We start from the raw sequence: 21408 nt of genomic DNA, 5'->3' as shown, positions 1-21408 counted from the left end.
ATCCGGGAGTGCTGAAGACGTTCTGCGCGGCTTTGATGGGTGCGCGGCCACAAATGGGCGGCGACCGCTTCTTCCAGTGGCAGGAGCTTCACATATCCTTTTTCCTCAGCGCCCTCAACAAATAGAGCGTTAACTGTACGTACACACCGCCGCCGACTTGAGCTGCAAAGAAGCTCTGGCCGCTTTGTCAAAGACGCTTGTCAAAAAGTACAGGGAAGCTTGACGCTTTGGCCGCTCTGTATATTGAGTGCCACAAAATTTCATATTTGGTATGAACATTAACCCGCCAGTGTGGCAGATAGCCTTTTGAGATTTGCTCGCCAAACGGAAAATCTACCCGCATTTGGCGCTTGGCGGGTGTTAAATTCGGACCCTACATGAGACAATTTTTATTGAGCAATTTAGCTAGCCCACATCATAACGCACGTTGAAGTCTGTAACTTAGTCTCGGCACACAGACTGATTAGGCAAGGCTACGTCTGTAGTGACAAGGCTCACCATTTTATTATTTGCTTACCTTGATCGTCTTCCAAACTTTCACACGTGCCGACTCCGAACCTATGCTCCGAAATCTCTCTGAACTTCTCGCAACTGACGTATCAGGTGCAAGGTTTTCAGCCAATCAACGATCAGAGAATACTGCAGTGAGAACGTTGTAGGGAGATGTAACAGCTGCGGGCCTTAAACTCCTCTCCTGTCATTAATACGCTGTGGTCTAGTCATCAACAGAAACTAACGGATTGAGAGGGGAGAAAAATGGATTTTGGCGTGACATTTCTTGCGTGTGCGTGAGAGCGTGAGATTGATGCTGAAAGCGTGAGTGTCACGCCAGATGCGTGAGAGTTGGCAACCCTGTCACCGCTAATTTATTATGTTACATAACAATTCATGTAGCTTTTTGTCGGTTAAACTGCACTGGGAGTTCGTGATAGATAACTTAGATAACAAACACCACACTGGGAGTATAAAACTAACATAAACTCTCATATAATCCAACGAAAACATTAAATATACACTATTCAACAGTCTTAACATATTTATCCAAATTATTCCGCGACAATTTGAATATATGACCCGACTATTGTACCTAAAAAGGGTGATGATGTGTAAATAACACGCTCACTCGGCGCTTCCTCATTAACGGCTTTCTCACGTGACGACATGACTGATGAAAAAGAGCGCGGGAATGCGGTTCCAGACAAAACTAATCAATGGCTGATATGACAGCAGGACAAGACAAAGAGAAAGTAAAATACAATCAAATGTATTTTATTCACATCTTATACAGTTTTGTTGCGATTCTAAGTGAATCATTTTGAATTTGCAAAAATAGCTTTTGAATTTAATCAAAAACCTATGATATGTAGACCTATTGAAGAGGTTGCATCGCTTCTGGTCCAGCAGGTCTTTTGTATGTGCTTTGTTAAAGGTACAATATATGTAATATTTTTGCAGTAAAATATCCAAAAACCACTAGGCCAGTGTTCTATATTTTGTTCACTTGAGTACTTACAACATCCCAAATGTTTCCAACTATTTGTAAATCGTGAGAAAATTGCAATTTTAACCAAGGCTCCGGGACGTGTGAGGAGTCGCCTGTCAATTGTGTCATACCCGCGTTACCCTCGGTTTTATTTTGTAGAAACCATGGAAACACCAAAGACGCTTTAATATATTACATGTTTTATTAGACGAGGGAACAACTGTTTTGATATATTTATAGACAGAAAACGGATTGTTATATAGCTCAACACGTTTAGTCTTATTGTTTAAATCTAATTTTCTTGATTTACAGCGAGTACCATGCGTTACCGTGCCTCAGAGAACACTATTTTGTGAAGTAGCTAACATAGCATAATCAGATGCAGCTTTATTTTTAGTAACAGTAATACATAATTTTCTCCATCATACAATACATTTTAAAATTAATTGCATGCCATTTATCAACACAAGACATCCAATATTTAATATGATATTCTAAAATCGATCTATCTTACTGCAGTGTGTAACAAGTGTCTGGCAGCAGCCGCCGAGCGAACACACAGAGTAATGTTATAACATCATTTTCAACACACTCAAATGTATCTAATATGATAAACAGAGCTGCGTTACCTCATACTCATGACCGGAAAAGCGGAAGCAGCGCCGACGACTGTGTCATAATAAAAGTTCCGCTGCTCGCAGCGTGTGTTGCGCAATCGCTCCAGCGGCCTCGTTCTTCTCCCACAACACTCGGTCCTGCTCTGCTTCATACTACAATAACGTTAATAATCGCATCCATGAACATGATTTCTTCCCGACTCCGATCCCTATTCTTTTGCATCGTCCGTTGAGGTGGAGACCACATGTCCCAAGATTCCGTTCTAAAACTTGGTGTCATCAAACTACGCCTTTGTTTTGAATAGGCTTCTAGCGACCTCTAGCGGCCAAAATTATTACATATTGTACCTTTAAATATAGAGCTGTTTTATGCCTTCAAAGGAGCTACCAAAGATGAGCATAACCGATGGCCATCGCATATGGAGATATCTTAAAGCTTTTTATTTTTCTTCTTCTCATTTAGGATATTAAAATGAAATAAAATGGCAGTCACCGTCAGTCCATAGATATCACTGTTAGCTCATACTGCTGTTAACACTTAAGCGGATGCGATGAGACCAGTTTTCCTGTTTGTTCATGTGATGTTCAGCATAAAGCCTATTGCATGATGATAATGCTGTTTTCGAAAGTTTCAAGTTTTCGAAATGCACCCCCCTTGAATTAAAGGGTTAGTTCACCCAAAAATGAAAATAATGTAATTTATTACTCACCCTCATGTCGTTCCACACCCGTAAGACCTTCGTTCATCTTCGGAACACAAATTAAGATATTTTTGATGAAATCCGATGGCTCAGTGAGGCCTGCATAGGAAGCAATGACATTTCCTCTCTCAAAATCCATTAATGTACTAAAAACATATTTAAATCAGTTCATGTGAGTACAGTGGTTTAATATTAATATTATAAAGCCACAAGAATATTTTTGGTGCGGCAAAAAAAAAAAAAAAAAAACGACTTATATAGTGATGGCCGATTTCAAAACACTGCTTCAGGAAGCATCGGAGCATAATGAATCAGCGTGTCGAATCAGCGGATCGGATCGCCAAAGTCACATGATTTCAGCAGTTTGGCGGTTTGACACGCGATCCGAATCATGATTCGACACAGAAGAATCATAACTCGCCGAAGCGTTATTTTGTTTTTTTGGCGCACCAAAAATATTCTCGTCGCTTTACAATATTAATATTGAACCACTGTACTCACATTAACTGATTTAAATATGTTTTTAGTACATTAATGGATCTTGAGAGAGGAAGTGTCCATTGCTCCCTTTGGAGGCCTCACAGAGCCATCGGATTTCAACAAAAATATCTTAATTTGTGTTCCGAAGTTTAACGAAGGTCTTACAGGTGTGGAACGGCATGAGGGTGAGTAATAAATGACATTATTTTCATTTTTGGGTGAACTAACCCTTTAACTTGAGAGATTTTTATTGTTCATAATTTTGATTTTGCTCTTTCTCTTTGTGTGTAGCTGTCTCACGGTATCCTCCTTGGTGTGGTTGGCACTGATGTCCCTTTAAAAGAGCTCATGAGATTGGCTCCTCGATACAAGGTGCCTTCATAATGTCATCAGTCCTCTGTTCACAACGCTGATCACATCTAAGGTCTTTTCATTCACAGGGCAGACTGTATCCTTGCAGATTAGTGCATACAGAAATTGTTTAAACTGCTGACTGAATATGAGATTTTACTGAATCATTTATTATTTTGACGTCTTTGCCGTTTCAGCTGGGAGTTCACGGCTATGCATTCTTAAACACTAATAATGGTTATATACTCTCTCATCCTGACCTTCGACCTCTGGTGAGCTCCACAATATTCAAAGACCTCACACCTTATATCTATAAGAATTGATTACACTGTGTTATTAGTTTTGTATTACATTAAAGTTGATGTTTTCTATACTTTGTGTTAGTATAAAGATGGTAAGAAGCTGAGGCCAAAGCCTAACTATAACAGTGTGGATCTGTCAGAGGTGGAGTGGGAAGATACAGAAGACGCAGTGAGTGGAACGACACACACACATATATATAAATAAACATTCACACACATACTCATCACGCTATTTTTAGATCAATTGCTTCAAGGTGTTTGTGTGTGTTGATCCTCTAGTTGAGAACAGCAATGGTAAGAGGGGAAAGTGGGACACTCTCTCTGGATGTCAGAGCAACAGTAGATAAAGGAGTGAGTTGATTTTGTCCTTTAATTCGCTTCTTATAAGATTACTTTAGTTTGATTCATTCATTTTTATCCCATAATAACCTAGCCGTGACTGTCATACTCACATGCCGACGTCTTCCCTTCTCAGAAGAGAGTTGTCTTCCTGAAAAATGAATATTTTTACACCACCATCAATGAAACTCCATTCAGGTGAGTCTAAAACATGTATATTTCAATTCTACTAAATACGAGACTATTGGATGTGTGTTATATATTGTGTGTCTGTATGTTTTTAGTCTTGGGATTGTACTTACCAAAGGTCACGGGAAGAATGTTTTCATCGGAAATGTTTCAATTGAAGAGGGTAAAGATTTTCAAATTATTATCTGCAAAATAAAGATCATGTGCCTGTCTCTATTTACTGCATTCATTTGTAAATCCTCTCAGCTGTGTTGTTTTTCTATTCACAGGCCTACATGACCTGACTGCATCTGATGTCACTATTGCTAATGAATGGTGGGTGTTAGCTATAGGCTGTTAGAATAGGCTGTTTTTGACATCTGAAATGATTTGATATATTCTGATTGAACGTTTCAGGACATACTGTGAGACAGACATCGATCCACATCACCGCAAATTGACGCAGTTTCAGGCAGTGGTTCGATATCTGACAGGAAAAGAACCAGAGCTGGAGTGTAAGTTCTGCCTCTAGAGGCTTTTAGACACTAGACTCAAAGTTTTAACGTAGCATTTAAAATCTTTACTTATTCGTGTAGAATTACAAATGAATGAGCAGCTATGGCCTAACGGTTAGAGTCAGACTGGTAACCCAAAGTTTGTAGGTTCGATTCTCAATACTGGCAGGAAATGACTGAGGTGCCCTTGAGCAAGGCACCTAAGGCTGAATCCCAAATGGCACACTTCTATGCACTTTCAGTCTTGTGGACTTACAATGGCTGCCGCGTGCGCGTGTCCGTTAAAGGGTTAGTTCACTTTAAAATGTAAATTATGTAATTTATTGCTCACCCTCATGACGTTCCACACCCGCAAGAGCTTCGTTCATCTTCGGAACAAAATTTAAGATATTTTTGATAAAATCCGATGTCTCAGAGAGGTGTGCATCGCCAGCAATAACACTCCCTTTTTCAATACCCATAAAGCTACTAAAAACATATTTAAAACAGTTCATGTGACTACAGTGGTTCAACTTTAATATTATAAATCGACGAGGATACTTTTTGTGCGCCAAAAAAAACAAAATAGCTACTTTATTCCACAATATCTAGTGATGGGCGATTTCAAAACACTGCTTCATGAAGCTTCGAAGCTTTACGAATCATTTGTTTCGAATCAGTGGTTCGGAGCGCCAAAATCCCATGATTTCAGTAAATGTGGCTTTGTTACGTCATAAGTGTTTTGAAACTTCAATAGTTCACGTGACTTTGGCAGTTTGATACGCGCTCCGAACCACTGATTCGAAACAAAAGATTCGTAAAGCTTCAAAGCTTCAGTGTTTTGAAATCGCTAGATGTTGTTGAATAAAGTCGCTATTTTGATATTTTTGGCACACAAAGTATTCTAGTCGCTTTATAATATTAAGGTTGAACCACTGTAGTCACATGAACTGTTTTAAATATGTTTTTAGTAGCTTTCTGGACATTGAAAAAGGGAGTGTTATTGCTGCCGATGCAGGTCTCACTGATTTTATCAAAATATCTGATGTCTGTATCTAATTTGTGTTCCGAAGATGAACGAAGGTCTTACGGGTGTGGAATGACAGAATTTGAGTAATTGATGACATAATTTTCATTTTTGGGTGAACTATCCCTTTAAGTCCACGAGACTGTAGGGTGTCCCATTCATCATTTTAGGTTTCAGAAGGGTGCTCGCGAGCGCCCCCCTTTGCGGCCACTATGCGCACTTCAGCTGAGCCCGCAAGTTTGCAAGCTACACATTGAACTTTACCCAGCAGTCAAAGTGGCATTACATCACAAAAGTGCAGACTCAGAGGAAGACTGTGAGGGTTTAGGGTCCCATCTGGGATTCAGCCTAATTGCTCCCTGGGTGCCACAAAATGGCTGCCCACTGCTCTGTGTGCGAGTGTTCACTACTCACTACTCCTAATGTGTGCACTAACTGCATGGGTTAAATGCAGAGAACAGTGTCAATGGTGACCTAGTGAGCTGTGTGGTATGAAATTAAACGAATACATATTTCATTCTTTATTGTAAAGTATCAATAATAATTGTTAATTGTAATTAAAAACAGATTATTTTACAGAATATTAAAGTGTGTATTTGTATGCTTATTAGAATAACACTCTGTTAGCAACATGCTAATGTTACACCCTATACTTGTTGCCTATGTAGTGTTTCATACTGGCCACTTACGAGGTTTTGGCACAAAGCTAAACAATTATTTGCATGTGTAAATCATCTCTTATCTTTGTAACTTTTATTCTCTGTACAGCATCACCACTTGTGTATATAATTAAACACAATTTGATCTGAATGATGATTGATGATATCTGCAGTTTCGTTCTGTTCTTCAGGTGATGAAAGACTCCTGCAGCAGACTCTGTTTGATGCAGTGGTCACAGCTCCTATGGAAGCCTACTGGACTGCACTGCTGCTCAACGCCTCCGGGTACAGTTTCCCACCCACGCACACAGCGTCACAGACAAGATTCATTAGTGAAATACGTGCTCGGCCGTGACCTTTCTCATTCTTTTTCATGTCTCCGTTGTGCAGTATTGATGCGGGTGTGGAGACGGCGTTCCTGGGCACGCGGTCAGGCCTCACGAGGATAATAAGATATATCGGAGTAGAGAAACGTGTGGCAAAGTGAGTACCTTAAATCAAACGACTCAACCGCATAGACCACATCTGCATCGTCATACGTTTTCCTAAAGGGATAGTTCACCCAAAAATGAAAATTCTGTCATCATTTACTCATCCTCAAGTTGTTCCAAACCTGTATGAACTTCTTTCTTCTGCTGAACACAAAAGATTTTTTGAAGAATGTAGGTAACCAAACAGTTAATGGGTTCATCAACTGTTTGGTTACCCATATTCTTCAAAACATATTATTTTGTTTTCAATACAGGTTTGGAACAACTTGTGGGTGAGTAAATGATGACAAAATTTTCATTTTTGGGTGAACTATACCTTTAAAACCACCCACTCCCACAGTGCATACCATAAATTTGGTCAGTATTCACTCTAAAATACACTCAACATTGGGAAGATAAGGAGGTAACTCGTTAAAAACAGAATGTGGTATTATTAGAATTGGCTATACATAAATCACTGAGCAGATGCTAACCAAATTAATGTATATAATTAACATACATAAGTATATATTATAAAATATAAATCTCTTTTTGATGGCTTCTTTGCAGAAAATTCTTATCTCCATCTGATAAGGAGAATATTTTTACTCTGGACCATTTCCCTGTTTGGTATCGGCGTGCAGCAGAGAATCCAGCTGGACGCTTTTTGTACTACGTTCCCACAGAGGACAGCGCACGAGGTAGTCTGCACCCTGCAGTCCATATCAAAAGACTAAGACTTTACATCCTATTGAGTGTATTGTGAATAATGTTTTTTTTCTTTCCCTGCAGTGGATGGCAGGTTTGTGATTGCTGTCACATCTGTTACAGTCTCTGTGAACAAAAAGACAGCAGTTGCTGGAGGTATGATCTTCGTTGTTTATTCTTATCTTTTAATCTTTTTTTTTTTATTACATTAGTCTGTGCTGATGAAAGGCCACCCATCGAGTTGCTATTATTTTTATCCATTTTAAGTATGTGAGTGAGCACATGTGCCCATGTTTGGATGTGCAACCATGTATGGAGTTCACCTCCACATGAACATCTCTTTTCCTCCTTGCTATTTTCTCTGTACTCACACAGACACACATAATTGATGACTTGTACTGTATTAATGCATTCATGAAAAGGAAAAGAAATGAAAGTGCAGGAAGTCACTGGACAGGAAGTTGGGATAAGTTATGTGCTAGCATTCTCATTCTTTTAAATAGCATATGCTCTGAAAATCCATTTCAAGCTTTCACAGGCAAAGCTTTTTTTTTTTTTTTGCAATTTATGTTCCTTACATTTTTTTGCATTTCAGGAGGAATACATGGTTATTTTGAGTGGCAATCAAAAAAAAAAAAAAAAAAAAATGTTATGCCACCATAATGGTGAAGTTATATTATCTACCAGCAGGGGCTAATTGTGCTATGCTAATCAGCCACCGCTTGACTCATTCATTTATTCATCCATTTCAGATTTTTAATCTGGATCTCTCTCCATTTTTTTTTTTTTTTTTTTTGTGAATCTGAAGAAGCATATTTTATTATTTGACTTTAAGCAAACTGTGTGTGAGTGCTTGCTGAATCGTACACTTCAACGTTTACGGAAATACATTCTTTATTCATTTTTAACACAGAATTATAATCACAGATCACAAATCAAATATTTCAAACTGATTTTTATCAAGCGAAAATATAAAGAAGGATCTCATATCAGTCTTAGAAAAAAGGTCAAGTGAAGAAAGGGTCACATCAATAAGCTATAAGATATTACTTCATAAAGATCTTGAAGATGCTTTCAGCTCAGTCAAATGGGCAAATCCTTTCCTTTCATCCATCCAATGGGATTTACAAAGCTTTTATTTAGCAAGGGTGTGTAGTGAAGTGTGTGTGGTGTCCTGCTCTTATATGTAAGGCCAGGACAGAGAGTAAACACACCCCAGCTGAGCCATTGCTCATTTATAAACCGCCCTTCATATTCACTGATGTATTTGCTGACAGTCAATAAACAAGCATGTGCTCACTTTTGAGATTATTCGCAATAAGTGCAATTTAACAGGAAATTATTAGTCCACCAGTGGCAAAAGTGCTTTTGTCTTTTTCTTTTCTTTTCTTTTTTTTTCTCCATAACAGAGGATACAGGATATGTGTTTTGTCGCCCCGTGCAGAGTACAGGCCCATGACACATGCTGTATAAAATAAGAGCTAAATGAACAGTAATGGCAAGAGAGACTGCAATCATTAGACAAAACTCCTCTTATTAATAATTCATGAGTTTTCTCTGAATTCTCTGATGGAGTTCCTCTACAAAAGGAGTTTGCACAGGAATCACAGGGAAAAGTATACTCAATTTTTGCAATCATGTTATTGTTCATAAATAATTTGTAAGACACAGATTAAAATATATACATATATTCAACATACTTTTGAATAAATGTATATCTGTACTTATATATACTCAGCATATGGCTGCAAATATCATTGAACACAGACAAAAGTCAGAGACGCTTAACTGCTGGTGTGGGTATTAGCACACAAATTAGTTGTACTTACTTTGATTTACAACTTTTTGCCAGCAACCTAACCAGTAATTTGCATTGGTAATGAATAGTGTGTGGGAGAAATTGTTGCTATAGTTACAGCGGAAGAGCATTTCCTAAATCCGGATGAGGTGGTGTGATGTTTGCTCCACACCCTTGTGCCTACTGCTCATCCTTCCTATAGATGGCAGCATTGTGCAAAACACCCAATGATGACGTTATTATTAGCAACATTATAATCTGATTCTAAATTTTCAATAATACTGAGGGAAAACATATGCTGGTTCACATTAACTGTGTGCAGCTAGTTTCTTACAGTCTTTCTTTCCCTTTTTTCGTCCAGTTGCTGAGGCTGTTTGCCGCAGAAAAGCTTATATTGATAATATCTGTGGGCTTCTGAAAGCCCAAGTCAAATTTATCTGAATTATTTAGTCTAACCAACTTCTGCCCTCAAGGAAAAGCAGATTATGTAAATTGGTCCACAAGCAGAAAATTGATCACACAGACGCAATCGATTCTCCTCCACCGCCAGCCCAAGAGAAAAGATCAGACTAAATCAGCTATGACATCCTAGTCCAGAATTAAACAACAAATCAACAAAGACATTGATTTATATTGCACAGAAAAGTCTATCTTAATAAAGGTAAGGTTTATTTCCTTCTCATCTATTGTCTTTCTGTTTTTGTTAAGAGGGTAGCTATCCTGTAGGGCCACTGTGCTTCTTTAGCCACCAAGGTGTAATTAACAGTTCCAATAGCCAAAATCAGCCACCCTCCACTAACATCAACAGAGTCCTCAGCCTGCTCTACATTAGCACTTCACAAATACTTCAAGACACTTCACGATAGACACCAGGGCTGGATTCTTCTAGTCTTACAAAAACACGTCTGACCTCTAGAGATGAACATGGAGAAACAACAAACCGTAAACAAACTAAACAATGTTATCAACACAAATTATCACACAATACAAAGGACAAACCTCACACTTAAAAACATAAAACTGGGGTCACGTCACATTGTATAGCATATATTATAGCTGATAAATAAAGTGGGAATATGATGTGTGGGGGTTATGATGTCCAGTTCACACTGGGGCAGGGTTAAGGGTAACAATTAGGGTATTGGGGATTTAATTTTAGGGTTTGGATAAGAGTTGAAGGTTTAGGGTAAGAGTTGTTTGGATTAGTGATGGCAGGAGGTTTAGAGTTGGAGGTTCATATTAGTGATTGAGGTTTATGGTAACGGCAGGGATTCGTGTTTATGGTTTAGAGCTGGGGGTTTAAATAAGTGCTAGAGACTTTGGGTTAGGATTAGTGATGGAGGTTTAGGATTAGTGATGGAGGGTAATGGTAAGGGTAGGGATTAGTGTTGAAGGTTTAGGGTTGGGGTCAGATTAGTGTAATAGGTTTAGGGTTAGAGTAGGGGGTTAGGGTTAGTGATGGAGGTTTAGGATTAAGAGTTGGGGGTTAGGAACAATGATGGAGGCTTAGGGTTAGAGTTGGGGGTTCAGATTAGTGTAAGAGATTTAGGCCCGGTTTCACAGACAGGGCTTAGCCTAAGCCAGGATTAGGCCTTGGTTCAATTAGGATAGTTAAGTAGCTTTTACAAACGTACACTACAAAAAAACATTACTGGTGTGCATCTTGAGACAAAACAATGGCTCTGACATATTTTAAGATATGTCAGTACAAGTTGCTTTCAGTTAAAACAGCTCAAACAGGCATTTTAGTCTAGGACTAGTTTAAGCCTTGTCTGTGAAACCGGGGTTTAGGGTTAGAGTTGGGGGTTAGGAATAATGATGGAGGCTTAGGGTTAGAGTCGGAGGTTCAGATTAGTGACAGAGGGTAATGATAAGGGTAGGGATTAGTGTTGAAGGTTTAGGGTTGGGGTCAGATTAGTGTAATAGGTTTAGGGTTAGGATTAGTGATGGAGGTTTAGGATTAAGAGTTGGGGGTTCAGATTAGTGTTAGAGGTTTAAGGTTAAGGTTGAGGGTTAGGAATAGTGATGGAGGTTTAGGGTTGGGGGTTCAGATTAATGATGGAGGTTCATGGTAAGGGTAAGGATTGTGTTGTGGGTGTAGGTTTGGGAGCAGAGTTAGAAGTTTAAGATTACACCATGTCTACGCAGATGCTGCAATGGTTTGAAGCTGTCTACACTGGAGATTTCAAAGTGAACGTTCCAAATCAATTTGTCCTTTTGTTGGAAGCAGCACAAGCGCATATAGTATGTCAGAAATTGGGGCATCCGTTTATGGTCTGTAACTCTATGCATTGGAATGCAACCATTGTAGACAGCATCGATTTTAATGAGTGTTATTGGCATTTGGTGGAATGTGTCACTTACACTTGCCCACATGGTGTAGACACAGTGTTAGAGGTGATGGTTGGATTAGTGATAGATGTTTATGGTAAGGTTTAGGATTAGTATTGAAGGGTAGGGTTAGAGTTGGGGGTTTGGATTAGTGTTGGGATTAGAGTTAAAGGTCTAGGATTGGGGTTGGGATTAGTGTTGGGGGTTAGAGTTATGATTGTAGGTTTGGATTGATAGCTAGGTTGCTACAGAGGCAAATGCTAATGACAGCACGTGATCCTCTAGAAACATCAGGGTTCAGAACTGGGAACAGTTGCATCCACACCTCCTCTGCTGAGATCCTCTCAACATTGGGGGAGGGTGGGGGAGTTCTAAAGTGCTGAGTGGTCCCTCTTGTCCTGGGGCAAATAAGTCAAAGGTCATAGGCCAAAGTTTAGAGATTGAGTAAAGTGTAAGTCTGAGAGTCAGAGAGGGTCTCAGGAAGGACAGAGAAAAAGGAAACAGGGATTATGAATCCTCCGCTGGGCAGCTAAATGATCATCAAATGTGCAGCTCAACAAGTAAAGGGTTCTTTATATTTGTGGCTGACCTCTGAACTCTGACCCCTCTCCCCCACTCCCCTATGCAACTGATGAGATCTGTTTTTCTTCCTGGTCGCCGTCTGCCTCTGCGTCACCCATCAATGGCTGCCTCTTCTTTAGCTCTCGCTGGTATTTTGCCATCAGAGAGGCATAAATGCAGCCGTATGCTGCGGCAGCTACCATCATAATACACACGATTCCACAGACTACACCAGCGATCACTACTGTACCGATCGCCCTGCGAACACTGACCGGCCGATAACGCTGCTTCACACAGTCTGGTAGCTCCGCCTCCGTACGCACCACTGCACCTTCAGACGATGGAGTGGCTGTCCCTCGAAAACATGGTGGAGATCCACCTTTCGTGCTCCCAGCCCCGCCCCCATTCTCATCCTCCAATTGCAGACAGTAGTTGAACATCTCCACAGGAACACCCCTGATGTCACGGCCCCTTAAGTCCTTCGGAAGCGTACACTCAACGGCATCGACATAACCGCCTACGACAGAAAGCAATAGAGAAAGAGAAATCAAAATTTTGTCTCTCTGAGGTAAACAATAGTCACCTCTAATGAATTTAAATGACTGCTTCAACCCCTCCAAAATAGCACCGCACAGCTAGGAGGGTCAGAAGCCCTCTTCAATTTGCGTGTGTGCGTTTGTATGAGAGAAATCGTGGTAGTTGGTGTATAATTAATAAGCCTGACATGCATACAGAAGCTCTGTTCCAAAACCTAGTGATTTGCCATGCTGCCTACTGCCTACATAGGCAGCTGCCTTCTAAGGCAGCATGCTAACTGTCATGGAACCTCATAAGTGACTAATTTGGAGTGCTCTACATAGGCTGCCACACAAATATAATTCTTGATTTTAAAATAGTTAGTAATTGGCATTTCACGAATGCTGCAATAATCCAGTATGAATAAAATACACAGTACACACAAATATTGGGTAAAATAAAATTTTTTTTTCATCACACTGATCTATTTTTTTATGAATATTTTTAATTACCGAATGATATATAATCAGTGTTGGGGAACGTTACTTGTAAAAGTAATGCATTACAATATTGCGTTACTCCCTCAAAAGTAACTAATTGTGTTACTTAGTTACTTTTTATGGAAAGTAATGTGTTATGATACTTTTGTGTTACTTTTTCTCATCTGGGCTGGGCTTGCTTGGCACACCAAAAGTGAAATGAATAAGCCTCAGGCTAAAGGAAATGCAAATTCACACCTGTACAGTAGAGGGCACAGCTCAAACAAACCTTTCCGCTGTGCTGCCATTCTGGATTGCAGAAGAATAGGACACAGGAGAAGAAAGTTTAACACTTACTTCAGCAATAAAAACAAAAAAATGAAACATAAATGTGATGTTTATCTAAAGTCATTTTTGCTTATTAGTATAGTTGAATGAAATCATCGAAGGTCAGCAGTAAATCCATTGGTTAATAAAGTGAGATTAAATAAATTTGTTTAATTTAACATATTAATTATTGCAGGTTTGTGTAATATTCTGAGTTTGCATTTCACAGTTTTTTTTATTCATTTTGAGGTTTTTGTGCAAGTGACATGAGTAAATGTATTGCGTACAATTAGTTTAGAGCTTACAGTAACCATCATGTTTACACCGCACACAACGCCTCTGCACCTTACTCTCTCAACATGGGGATAGGAGAAATGTCAGTCAATAAATGGGAGGACAAAGTAACTTGCATTACTTATTTGAAAAAGTAACTATCCAAGATATTTTCTTGTAAATTTAAAAGTAATGTGTTACTTTACTAGTTGCTTGAAAAAAGTAATCTAATTACGGAACTTGTGTTACTTGTAATGCGTTACCCCAACACTGTATATAATGTTATTTTTGTTATTTCCCGTCTCATCCATTATCTTGGATTTTCTCATTAAGTTTGTTGCATCATGGGATCTCCATGAAAAAAAAAAAAAAAAACGTGATGCTGCCAGAGAATTTGGTCAAAACTAAGTATTTTAGAAGGTAGCATAACTAAGACACCTACCTTCATGTCAAGAGAGCATCTTTGATGCCTTAAATGCTTTCTCTGTAGGCAGCTCACTAGGTTTTGGAACAAAGCAAGAGACTCAGAGCCCACCATGACTGGAGTCTCTTTCTCACACACTAAAAGCTTTGTGACTCAGCCTCTCATGTCTGTTTCAAATCCCCCTCCCTCTCAAAGCTGCTCTGAAATAGAATTAAATGAGTTTCTCTGACTCAGAGTAGAAGGATTGACACAGAAAAAATAGAAAACGAAAGGTATGAAGAATAAGACGCTATGCTTCACAATGATTTTAGGATTTTTGCCAGTGATAGAGAAAAGATAGACAGGAAATTATTAGGGAGAGAGTGGGTAAATTTCCTACAATAAGTCTGGGGTACATGCAGCTCCTTTTGTTAAGAGTCTTAATAAACCTCTTTTTAAAATAGATAATTTTCTAAATTCTCAGTGGTTTAAAGCCTTTGTAAAATGCCAATAAACACACACTTCACATGATTGCACATGAAATTTTAATGCAATGCAGTAATTTGCTTTGTTGAAATATATTACTTGACTGAAGAATAAATGTATTCAGATTTTAAATATTAATAGGTTTAATTATTTATTGAACACTGATGTCTATTATCATACTGCTGTTGTCACCACTTTATAGGCGCAATAAGTCACTGAAGACAGTCATTTTACCATTGTTAAAGGCGTTAATTTAGGCAGTCCACTTTGGACTGTGCCAAAGAACATGCCTTACTTATGGTAAAATCCCAGTGACATACAGCCTCATGTGGCTTATTGCTCAAATTACGTTTTTTTTACACCTGCAGAGGGTAAAAACACTACGCACACACAACCCTCACCTCGGTATATTAGCCACTCCATCCAATGTTTGAAGTCTCTCAGGTTGCAGTCACACTCCCAGGGGTTTATGCCCAGCTCCAAGTGCTGAAGGTTGACGAGAGGCTCAAATGTGGCTCTCTCCAGGGCGTGAAGTCTGTTTCCAGCCAAGGAGAGCCAAGTCAGCCCCTGCAGCTCATCCAGCAGGCCCAGCGGCACAGTGGCCAAGCCGTTCAGAGACAGATCCAGCCTCCGCAGCTGGGTCAGGCCACGAAATAACTCACGATCCAAAACTGTTAGGCTGTTGTTACGCAAACTCAGATCGCTCAGGTTACTCAGCTCACGGAACAGTCTGGAAGGCAGGTTGTCCAGATAGTTGTTGGACAGGTCGAGGCTCTCGAGGGTGCTCATATTGGCAAAGGCCGTGACGGGCAAGGAGGAGAGGCGGTTATTGGCCAGAAAGAGGGTATGTGTGCCCTCCGGGAGAGAAGTGAGAGCGGGCAGAGATACTAGACTCCGCCCACTGCAGTTAGCTTCCAGTGAATTACACACACACTCTGAAGGACAGCCAGCGCATAACTGCAGCAACGTAGCACACACACCCAGCACACCTAGCAGACCTGTGTGAAAGAAAAAAAAAAAGAAGTATTTATCGTCTGAAAGAGTTGACATAGCCATTTCTTCCTGAAAGCTGCTTTGATTGATGTGAAAGATGTGACAGGTGTTGATTTAGTGCCACTGTGAATCATATGTACAGTATTTAATGAAGGAGACCAGTGCTCAACACAAATGAACCTGTGGCTGCCGCTCCTACCAAACTATTTTAAACTGGAGCTTATGTGAACCTACAAACAGACCTCTAGACATAGCAGTATTTTTGATGCACTCGCTGCAAGTAGCTACTATCTGTTGCAGCAGCTTCAGGCTGTTTTTTTAAACCCATGTGTTTGATTTGTGCATGATGCACTCTCAATGGTTTATTTTACCCAAAAATGAAAATTCTGTCATTATTTACTCACCTACATGTCTTTTCAAAACTGTATGACTTTCTTTCTCTTTAGAACACAAAAGAAGTATACTGCACAATGTCCAAAATGCTCTTTTTCTTAATGGGAACTGGGGCTGTTCAGCTCCAAAAATGGCAACCAATGCACCAAAAAAGAAGTCCATATCACTTGTGTGCTATAATCAGTCTTAAGTCTTCTGAAACCATACGGTTGCTTTGTGTGAGGAAAATAACCAATTGTACCTTGTTAGTTACTGAAAATCAATAATGAGACACACAAAAGTCTATGATGTGTGACATCATGACATCAAAATTTCAATAGTTCAATTAAATGTGAGTGTGAATAAGATTTGAGAACGACATTCAACATAAGGGTGAGTAAATGATGACAAAATTCAACTTTGTTTTCTTTTTTTGTGTGTGTGGTTTCCTATGGAAGCTTGTTTCCGCCAAGGAATAAAATGATTTAAACATAATTGCGACTTTTTATCTCACAATTCTGACTTTTTCTCACAATTGCGAGATATAAAGTCAGAATTGCAAGATATAAACTCGCAATTTAAAAAAAAGACATTTTTAACACGCAATTGTGACTTTATATCACACAATTCTGAGAAAAGAAGTCAGAATTGCGAATTGTAAACTCATAATTGCAAGAAAAAAAGTCAATTGTGAGATAAAAAGTCGCAATTACCTTTTTTATTTTTTATTCAGTGGCGAAAACAAGCTTCCATACTTTCCTGAAATGGACTCCTGAGTCGGCTAAATAATTCTTGTTGGCTGATTATTATAGATTCTTGAGATCAGTAAATCATGAGTAAAGCATCAGTAAATAGTTTTCTAATAAAAAAACCTGCAGTGGTTGTCAGTTATTGGGTTACAATTGGGTTACTGGTCTTTGGTGACCCTGCATAGGCCAAGCGGTTTGGATGGATGGAGGTCTATTCCGATAGGGTTAAAGTTTGCAGTGAAAAACAATGCACAGGATAGTAAAATAAACTGGCTTATCAGCTCTTGCCAGGGATGAGAAAATGCTTTCCATATCTTTTGTTGTTGAATAATTTGGCATATTTGTTGGCCTACATGTTAATAAATTTCAGTGTTTGATTTTAAGGACATTTTTATTTACTTTTATACCATAAACAATTGTGATTCTTTGTTGGTTTACCATTTGTGAAGCAAAACCAACAGAGAAACGCTGAACTAGAGAGTCAAAACAAGTTATCCGTGGAGCCTAAAAAGGTTCTCCTACGGCATCAGGCTTTTACGTTCTTTTTTATAAGAGTGTATGATGGGAATATAATGTGCCTCAGAGTTAAACAGAGAACGTCCTCTGCTCTGCCATAACAAAACAAACATTTGCCAACTGTTTGTCACCTCTCTATTTTATGCAACAGTGTATGATGGTGGGGAGCAATATTTCTCTGTGTCTGAGACAATCACATGCTATGAATGGATATGACGTTTTAAACATTGAGACCTCAGTTGTCTCGTTGTGTGTGTGTGTGTGTGTGTGTGTGTGTGTGTGTGTGAGTGTTTGGCAGTTTAAGTGCAGACAGATGCAGTTACAGCACTCGGATATCTGATACTGACCAGCCTCAACACCCTGATCCCTTTGTAATCAGAGACACACACTATCATCACAAACACACTCTCTCTCTCTAATACACACTCACACAATTCTGTGTAATCTCAATAATTAATCCGTCCTTCTAAACTATGTAGTTGTGAATGATTCTAGAATTGCTGTTTTGGCCTGTCAACCTTCAATTTCCAATATATGCCTTTCTTCTCTCATCGCTTATTCTGTTCGGTTGAGGAAAAATGTGTGTCAGGACATCAGGATAGGCATATGACAGATGTCATTGAAACACATTGTTCGTTCTCTGTTAGTTCCCCAGAACATTGTTAAAAACAACAAAGATGCCTTAATTTCAGTGGTGAGGATGGAAATCTCATAGTCAGTGGACCTAGATGTCTATTTTGTGCCAACACTCAAATGTAATTTTTAATTTTATAATGTGTACCTCTTTTCTTAGCCTACTGGATTTGCTCATTTTAAAAGCAGGTCTCCGATTCCCAAAATAAACTGTAAAAAAAAAAAAATTGAATAAAGCGTTGGTTGCTTTTTTCTACGTAATGACAATGACTGGGGACTGCAGCTTTATAGAAAAAGACACAAAAGCACTAAAAGATGTGATTTACGTAAAATATTTTCCTCCAGTGGACTATTCATTTCCACTACCGGGTCTGTCTGATTTCTGATTAAATCTTTCAGGTACGTTTTATGTAATGGATCAACATATTAATTAAAAGGTTCCGACTCAAGGGAACAATTCATTAAGAGATATCTTATGAATGCGTCAAGTAGAGCTAGTGTGGATGTCAAGATTATCAGTAAATAATTTAAATTTCAGGCTTTTCCCCACACAAAGCAAGCTTTTGATTTCAGAAGACTTTGAACAGAATCTTTAAAGATAATTTTATCTTGTTTTTTTTTGTCATTCGCATTCATTAAATTGAAAATAGTGTCTAGGATATTCTTTCAAAAAGCTTTGTGTTCCCTGGAAAAAAAAGTAATACAGAATTGCCCGGTTTCACAGACAAGGGTTAAGCCTAGTCCCAGACTAAAATGCATGTTTGAGTTTGTTTTGTCTCAAGATGCACAAACGTAATGTTTTTCTTCTAAGGCACATTTAAAAAAAGCTACTTAAATGTCCTAATTTAACTAAGGCCAACTCCTGGCTTAATCTAAGCCCTGTTTGTGAAACCAGGTCATTAAGTATTGGCTTAAAATATATAGCACAGAGATTTTAAGTTTGACTCTAAACCAGCCGGTCAATGTTGTCACTATACAGTAGTAAGTATATGTGACACTGCAGCAGAACTGTGCGCGCGTGTGTGTGTTGCCTCTGCATTGCTTCATGCAGATCTTTAATCAGACACACATTAAACTAAAGCCGTCCTAATCCATCTGTTGCTGGGGCAGCTGGTGATGTTTGCTGCACTCCATAGCACTCTATACACACCCACACAGACACATACGTCAATACACACTAACTTACTTCCCACAAACACATTAATAAAACTGATCACTTTCCAAAATGCCTCGGTTTGTTTTCTATGTAAACAATTTAGATAACCGATATTCACTATTTAGAAATAAAGCATTTAAAACCGTATGAATGGAATTGGTACTCAAATCCTCTTAAAGTCCAACACCTTAAGAAGAGTGAATGTGCGTGTGCTGGGCTCACCTTGACTGTCCGGATTTCCTCTCCTCCTGCGACCCACTGTAGGTGCAGTGCTGAGCTGCATGTCTGCGCTTCTATGACTGCAGCTGCCTCAGATCTGCTGTGGCATCAGCCGGCCCTGATGCCAGCCTCCACAGGCAGCGATACGGGGCCAGTGATGAGACTGCAGAGAGAGTTTGAAGGATAGTCAGTTTCTTCTGTACATAATTTGACTTTTGAAGGTGAACGCTTAAATGTTTTCTGCCTGTGTCAGCATAGATGACTTGAGTTTTTTCCAACAAGTATCTATGGTGAAACTCAAATAAACCTTGATATAGGTTTGCTTATTTTTTAAATCAGCTCACTTTCCGTCAGAGTTTATTCCTTCTGTGTGCTTTCTACTCTTGGCTCAATGGAAAATATCTTAAATTAGGAAAGATCAAATTAGCAATTAACTTTTAGCACACAAAGGTTGAAACATAATGCTTTTCGAATCTGTTTAATATTCTATTAGACTAGTTAACATATTGGACAATACAATTACATTCTAACCTATGAGAGAGAAAAATCACAAATGAGAGCTCTTGAATATTTAATAGTATTTTAATTTTATTTAAATGTTTTATCATTAAATAATACTATTAATATTTAATATTATTTTCACCAGATGAGATTAAATGGAGATTAAATGCTTACATCTGCTTTAAAGTGGCCATGAAATCAAAATTGCCATTTTTTTCTAAATACAGTATTGCAGCGCTTATTATAAATGATTTATCTGTGCACGTCATTATTTTTTTAAATTCATGCATAATCATAATCTTTCATGAAAAATGTTAACCCCTTTGAAATGGCGTCTGTTCTCTTCATGATGTGTATCTATCCTCCACAACTTTCTGCAAACTGGCATTCGCATCTGCCCCCATTTAGTTAGCAATGCCAAACTTCCTACAAGCCAATCAATTCCCAAAGGACGAAATCAAATCGTGCCCTACATTTTTTTCTTATTTGTTTTACTCAGATATACATCACAGTAGGAAAGAAAAGACTACCGTAACTTGCGTTTCATGCCGAAAAAGATCACAGTAATGCATTTCCTCTAGAGTTTAAAGGGTTAGTTCACCCAAAAATGAAAACTCTGTCATTAATTGCTTATCCTCATGTCGTTTCACACCCGTAAGACCTTCGTTCATCTTTGGAACACAAATTAAGATATTTTTTATGAAATCCAAGATTTTTAATCCGAGACTCGTCCAGTGACAGCAATATAATCAACACTTTCAAGGTCCAGAAAGGTACTAAAGACATCGTTAAAACAGTCGATGTGACTCTTGGCTGAATGAAAAGAATTATATTCTATATTTTTACATTTTAAATGTATTACTTTAAGTTATGTGTTGAATTCATGTTTATTAAAAAAAAGACGCTGTAGACCGTGACGTCATATCACGACCGTTACAGCATCCGAAAAAATTTTGCATGTTCAACGTCTAGTGTGACCGCGGCTTAATGACTTTATTCAACAATATCTTCTCTTCTGTGTCATTCTCATACATTGTTTATGTCCAGCGCTTCCAGGTTCTACATCAGAATGTCGAATGTCAACATGCGTTGTGCTCCTTACATGTGCAGCTTTGGCCAATACTTAGCCGGCATTCGGATGTAAACATTCACTGTGCTTACTGTATCAACTGCATAAGTAGAATGACAGAGACTGTTGAATCAAGTTGTTTTTTTTCATTTTGTTTTTGGGCACAAAAAGTATTCTCGTCGCTTTATAAAATTAAGGTTGAACGATGTGTTTAGTAGCTTTCTGGA

At 38.7% G+C, this 21408-nt stretch overlaps 3 protein-coding genes across 9 annotated transcripts in view; 1 reads left to right on the top strand and 2 right to left on the bottom strand.

The window, feature by feature from the left end:
• The window catches only part of cacna1c (calcium channel, voltage-dependent, L type, alpha 1C subunit), a 187927-nt gene extending 186774 nt beyond the window's left edge, over nucleotides 1–1153 (bottom strand). The window contains exon 1 of one of the 2 annotated variants that reach the window (XM_048156334.1): nucleotides 1088–1153. The gene's annotated coding sequence lies outside the window, so the exon portion shown is untranslated. Of the gene's footprint in view, nucleotides 1–517; nucleotides 1055–1087 lie in introns of those variants that run through there. The other variant, XM_048156335.1, reaches the window with a different exon arrangement.
• Nucleotides 1–21408, top strand: part of cacna2d4a (calcium channel, voltage-dependent, alpha 2/delta subunit 4a) — a 53749-nt gene that overhangs the window by 13891 nt on the left and 18450 nt on the right. Inside the window, exons 17-28 of the mRNA XM_048156314.1 lie at nucleotides 3573–3653; nucleotides 3830–3904; nucleotides 4017–4103; nucleotides 4214–4285; nucleotides 4410–4471; nucleotides 4558–4625; nucleotides 4732–4777; nucleotides 4859–4956; nucleotides 6813–6906; nucleotides 7012–7104; nucleotides 7662–7792; nucleotides 7884–7955. Coding sequence (XP_048012271.1) covers nucleotides 3573–3653; nucleotides 3830–3904; nucleotides 4017–4103; nucleotides 4214–4285; nucleotides 4410–4471; nucleotides 4558–4625; nucleotides 4732–4777; nucleotides 4859–4956; nucleotides 6813–6906; nucleotides 7012–7104; nucleotides 7662–7792; nucleotides 7884–7955 — 979 coding nt within the window. The remainder of the gene's footprint in view (nucleotides 1–3572; nucleotides 3654–3829; nucleotides 3905–4016; nucleotides 4104–4213; nucleotides 4286–4409; nucleotides 4472–4557; nucleotides 4626–4731; nucleotides 4778–4858; nucleotides 4957–6812; nucleotides 6907–7011; nucleotides 7105–7661; nucleotides 7793–7883; nucleotides 7956–21408) is intronic.
• Nucleotides 9978–21408, bottom strand: part of lrtm2a (leucine-rich repeats and transmembrane domains 2a) — a 36655-nt gene continuing 25224 nt past the window's right edge. For all 6 annotated transcript variants that reach the window (XM_048156359.1, XM_048156362.1, XM_048156363.1 and 3 more), the window contains 3 exons: nucleotides 19615–19774; nucleotides 15375–15971; nucleotides 9978–13006 (listed from right to left, as the gene is read on the bottom strand). In XM_048156359.1, the coding sequence (XP_048012316.1) occupies nucleotides 12549–13006; nucleotides 15375–15971; nucleotides 19615–19675 (1116 nt within the window). In that variant the 5' untranslated portion in view covers nucleotides 19676–19774 and the 3' untranslated portion in view covers nucleotides 9978–12548. The remainder of the gene's footprint in view (nucleotides 13007–15374; nucleotides 15972–19614; nucleotides 19775–21408) is intronic.

This window comes from Megalobrama amblycephala, linkage group LG14 (assembly GCF_018812025.1).
Source record: "Megalobrama amblycephala isolate DHTTF-2021 linkage group LG14, ASM1881202v1, whole genome shotgun sequence".
Lineage (NCBI taxonomy): Eukaryota > Metazoa > Chordata > Actinopteri > Cypriniformes > Xenocyprididae > Megalobrama > Megalobrama amblycephala.
The sequence above is the reverse complement of the archived record's forward strand: the minus strand, read 5'-3'. Positions and strand labels throughout refer to the sequence as shown.